The sequence below is a fragment of the Ranitomeya imitator genome, chromosome 1 (genome assembly GCF_032444005.1).
Source record: "Ranitomeya imitator isolate aRanImi1 chromosome 1, aRanImi1.pri, whole genome shotgun sequence".
In the NCBI taxonomy this organism is placed as follows: Eukaryota; Metazoa; Chordata; class Amphibia; order Anura; family Dendrobatidae; genus Ranitomeya; species Ranitomeya imitator.
The window spans coordinates 1,161,780,593-1,161,786,026 of NC_091282.1; the positions used below are offsets into that span (position 1 = coordinate 1,161,780,593).

The 5,434-nt window shown below is 44.1% G+C and overlaps 1 protein-coding gene across 1 annotated transcript; it reads right to left on the bottom strand.

Annotated features, from left to right (window-relative positions):
* Positions 1-212: 212 nt before the first annotated feature.
* On the bottom strand, positions 213-2,675 carry LOC138657103 (uncharacterized). Its single transcript, XM_069744637.1, has 4 exons — positions 2,512-2,675; positions 1,951-2,054; positions 1,711-1,857; positions 213-1,235 (listed from the first exon to the last, which is right to left on the bottom strand). Exons 1-4 carry the CDS (start codon positions 2,626-2,628, stop codon positions 314-316), a joined length of 1,290 nt encoding a protein of 429 aa, XP_069600738.1. The 5' UTR covers positions 2,629-2,675; the 3' UTR covers positions 213-313.
* Between the last annotated feature and the right edge of the window lie 2,759 nt (positions 2,676-5,434).

Here is a 5,434-nt window from a genome sequence, read left to right on the forward strand (position 1 = left end):
CGGACAAGGCCGCTATCCTGGGTTTATGGGCTATCAATTAGTGGTTTATGTGTTGATGTGTTAACAATTGTATACGTCATACTGCTATTATTTTCGTAAAACACCAACAATTTTTTAGACATAAAAAAAAAAAAAACAAATTACACCCAAATAGATTTTTTATTTATATTACAACCAATAATTTACAACTGTTTTTGGTAACATGAAACAAAAAAATTTTTTTTCAAACTTTTGTGTTGGTTGCTGGCGTTTCTCATTCTTCGGGATGTTGTCAAAACTGTTATCAGCGATGTCGGCAACATTTTTTGGGGGGTCAGTGTAGATGCATCCTTCTCTGCTGGTCAGGCTGCTCAACACCAGCACAGGAGTATTGCCAGTGCACGGCACCTTCAGGACTCATAAAGTAGTCAGTGAAGGATTCTCTCACACGCACACCAGAGTTGGACGGCCTACCCAGACCCCCGTTGACCACTGGATTAAATACTGGCTGCTGGTACTCCACATCAACGTCAGTGTTGTACTCACGAGCATAGTTGTGGAGTACACAGCAAGCCTTTATCACAGCATCAACGGTGTCTGTGTCCAACTGAATGGCAGTGTGAAAGATCCTCCACTGACTAGTCATGATCCCAAAGGTGCATTCCACATATCTGCGTGCACGACTCAGCCGATAATTAAAAATCCTACGTCGGGCATCCAGTCCCCTTCGTGGGTATGGGCGCAGCAGGGTTGTCGTTAAGGGAAACGCCTCATCCGATACCATCACGAACGGCACTGGATGTGTGGAACCCGGCAAAGGTCGTGGGGCTGGGAGCGTGCCGCCATCTCGAAGAATTTGCATCCCAATCTGTGACGTTCGCAACACCCGAGAATCCCCAGTACTACCATAGGCACCAACGTCAATGGCAACAAATTTGTAATGGGCATCAGCCACCGCCATCAGGACCACTGAAAAATACTTCTTATAATTAAAGAAGCGTGATCCTGATCGTGGTGGCTGCTGAACCCGAACATGTTTACCATCGACTGCACCTATGCAGTTTGGGAAATTGGCCACAGACTGAAAGCCTGCTGCAACCTGCAGCCAAGTCTCCTCGGTTGGGGAAGGCATCACTATAGGCTGCAACTTCTGCCAGATGACGGTACATGTACACCTCACAATGTTAGAGATGGTAGATTTACCAACTCTAAATTGGAGGTGCAGGGATGTATAGCTCTCTCCTGTGGCCAAAAATCTGGAAAGAAACAAAAAAGAAAATTAGAAATGTCACACAAAAAGGTAATTACAACATGTCACAAGTTAAGGCCGCTATTATATGCGTCCAGCACCATTCAATAATGCTGGCATTAACACCCAGCACAACACAAAGGGTGTAAAAAACATTAATAAAAGGCCTGATGGGACTTGTGCACACACGCATGCGAGATATGACCGAGTGTTGCATGGTAATCCCCGGACCTGCTGCATGCACTCCGTTGTGGAGCGTGCGGCTCCATGTATTGGTATGTGGGTGCACACTCCGCTCCAGAGTGCAGGCGGCAGAGCCGGGGTTTACCATGCAACACTCAGCCGTATCTCACGTGTGTGTGTGTGTGTATGTGTGCCCCCTGTCCAACAAGAGGACTGGGTGGGTTTAATCACACATACTGGACACACACACAAGTAAAATACAGACCTAACAACATTCCCCCCAAAAAATTGTTACTTACCGCAAGGTGATGAGCAGCCTTTCTTCAGCAGAGATGGACTTCCTCATCACCGTGTCTTGCAGTGTCAAATGGGGTGCCAGGATGGTAAGCAGTCTGTCAAAGGCAATAATTGGTAACCGACAAAACGATATAAATTTTTCAGGATATCTGTAAATTGCAAAAGAACAACAAAAAAGGGTTACTTCACAAGTATTGCTAGCCAAAAAAGGTAAATTAGTCATTCTATATATTTCTACTTACCTCCTCAAATCATTGTACAGCACATGAAAGTGCCCCTTCTCAGTTCGGTCTTCTACAAGCGGGTGCACCCACATTCGTTTCTGCACACGTCTTCTCTGCCGCCGCTAAATAGAAAAATAAAAAAATATTTTGTAAACACAACAATTAGAAAAATATATCAAACATGCAAGGAAAACAATGCCGATTAGGGTATGTGTCCACATTCAGGAAGGCCCACCCCATTCTGGGACGCAATGATGCCAGATGTGTTCATTGTACAAATCCAGCATCATCACACCCGACGCATAGGGCCCTGTTTTATTCATTGCGGAGCCGCAGTTTCACAACAAGGAACAGGGACATGCTGTGATCATAAAAAACGCGCAGCATGTCCGGAGTCGCAGGGCTGACGGATGACACACAGTGGACACGTGATTTCATGACATCACCTCCAGTATGCTGTTACATGTGGACGCTGCATGTTTGGCGCTGCGGCCACACGCAGCGCCAAACATACAGCGTTTACAGAACGTGGACATGTACCCATAACCCAATATATAAAACAAACAGACATCTGCTTACCTGACATGCATGTCGATTCAGAATTAGAAGCATCAACCCCAGGATCGCAATCCGGTGTGGCGTGCGGAGCTGGATCCGTGGGCTGTCATCTGGACGACGCTCAGCACGTCCACTCATTTTGATGTGTAAGTTCCAAAATGGAGGATGGAAGAAGAAAAGGGTTGGACAAGGAAATGACATCATTTTTTTTTTTTCCCCCCCACTGCAGTAAACTTTATTTCTGTCAAACACAGACAATCTGCAGACAAAACTGCATCAAAAAACGCACTAAAAAACGCACTAAAAAACGCATCAAAAAACGCACCAAAAACGCACCAAAAAACGCACCTGCGTTTTCTGCAGAGACCTGCGGTTTCAGTCAGGAAAAAAAAAGGATGGAAATCCTGAACGTGTGAACATAGCCTAAACCTGTGAGGATTAAGAAATCAATATACGTTGAGTAAGAACAATAAACAATAAACTGTAATGTCCACTTGAAGTGGTCCACTACGGTGAACCTGACTTCACCTGTTGGGGGAAAAGTTCGTGTTACTAGCTCCCAAGCAACACCTTCTTGGTTGTTGAACTTATACCCATGTAACATTAACAAGAACGACCAAAAATAGGTATTAGCTTCTTATCGGGATAGTTTCCAATTTAAGTAAACAATAAACTTGACCAAAAACTCTTCATGTTTTACCATCAGAGTCAAGGCGATCCTTATGTCGGGGTTGAAGAGGAATACTGATGGAGTGCAAGAAGTCTCTGCCTTCTTCTGGAGAATTAAAGGGACACTGTCACCTGAATTTGGAGGGAACAATCTTCAGCCATGGAGGCGGGGTTTTTGGGTGTTTGATTCACCCTTTCCTTACCCGCTGGCTGCAATATTGGATTGAAGTTCATTCTCTGTCCTCCGTAGTACATGCCTGCACAAGGCAATCTTACCTTGTGCAGGCGTGTTCTACGGAGGACAGAGAATGAACTTCAATCCAATATTGCAGCCAGCATGCAGCCAGCGGGTAAGGAAAGGGTGAATCAAACACCCAAAAACCCCGCCTCCATGGCTGAAGATTGTTCCCTCCAAATTCAGGTGACAGTGTCCCTTTAAGAACGATAAAGTTGCCTTTGTAGTTGACTATTAACTTGAGTGGGAATCCCCACTTATAGGAGATTTCATTGTCCCTGAGAGGTATGGTAATGCTTTGAAAAGTTTTCCTCCCTTCAATCGTTTCTTTGGAGAGGTCAGCATATATTTTTAGTTTTTCAAATGGCTCAGGGAAATGTTTATTTTCTCTAAAGTAATTTTGGATTCTTTCTTTTGTTTTGAAGAAGTGCACTCTCATGAGTGTGTCTCTGGGTAGGTCTTTAGGGATGGTGGGCGGTTTTCGCAGCCTATGTATTCTGTCAATTTCTAGCTCTTGCTCCGTTAGGGAGGGAATAATTTTCCTGAAAATTTTTTTGGTAAATTCCTCCAGTTTGTTTGGGCCTATGGTCTCGGGGATGCCCCTAATTTTAATATTGTTTCTGCGATTTCGATCTTCTAAATCCGCTACTTTGAGCTTCAGCTTGTGCAACTCTTTTGTGATGTCTTTATTTATTTTAGAGGTTAGATCTGGCCTCTCTTCTATTTTTTTAATTCTGTCTTTAAACCCGTCCATCCTTTTGCTGAGGAGGGACAATGAGTCTTCTAGTAATTTATTTTGTTTATCAAATTTTTCATTCATACTATTTTCGAATTTGTCCATTTTCCCTGTCAATTTAGATATAAGAATCCCCACAGAATTCAGGTCAAATCCCTGGGTATCGTCTATGTTTGGGTTACTTATTTTTTGCTTGGATTTAGCTGGACTCAAGTTAGGAGAGGTTTCTGAGACCTCGTCAGATGAGTCATGTGGAGTAGTGTATTTTTCGGCTATAACCTCTGGAATTTTCCTCTTTAAAGAGGTAGATGAATCCATCTCTATAATAGTAGTGGGGGAGGATTGTTTTACTTCATTTTGGTTAGAGAGTTTTTCATGGTCTGAATCTTCCTCATCTTTTAGTGGGGACCTGGACCTATTGGGACTTGTTTTAGTTATCAAGTCTTTTGATGTATTTCGCCCTACCCCTTTAAATTTTGGGGCTTTTTGAGAAGTAGATAAGGCCATGTTTGAGAATTGGGGTTTGGCCGAGGATTTACTCATAATTATCCCCGATCCGTGCTCTAGAATTCAGATAGTAGTAACTAAGACAGTCACAGAATAGGGTAGGAGGGTTGCCCACACTCTAAATCTCCCAGCAAAGTTGGAGTTATATAGAATGATTTATATGTTGTCGTGGAAGAATTTTACGGAGGATTAATCAGAATTCTCTACTGGTAACTCTGAAGTAAGAGACAAAGGGTTGCTTATTAGAATAACCGTAAGAATATAATTTAGGAGAGAGAAGGTACTATATAGGCAGGCAGTAGTTATGACTATGCAGAGATGCAGAGGGGTGTGTAAACTAATACTATTCACCTGGGTTTGATCCTACCAGAGAAATTAGGTTATAGCTCTTTTGCATTAAAAGCCCTTCAGGCTCCTAACTAGTCGTCAGCAGGATTAGTTGTGTTGTAGTCTCCTCTTCTTGCTATTGGATCTGGCAGGGTCTTCAAAGCCAACGGCGTTCCGGACCGTCGGACTCCGTTAATCTCTCTACCCCCTGTGATGCAGCATCCAGCATAAGCTGGAACTCACCACCTCCAGAAATGGCGCTGAAGCAGTCCGGCCGGCTGTCTAAGTCCTCAGCTTGTGTTGCCGCGTTGTCGTCTTCCGGTGCAGGGACTTTCCCAGCCAGGAGCTGGAACTTACCACCGATTAGATTTGCAGCTGATCGGGTCCAACTTGTGTTGTCCGGCGCAGCTTTAACAGGAGCCGGTCGTGTGTGTCGCCTGGTCCGCCGCTGGCCACCAATAAAATGGCGG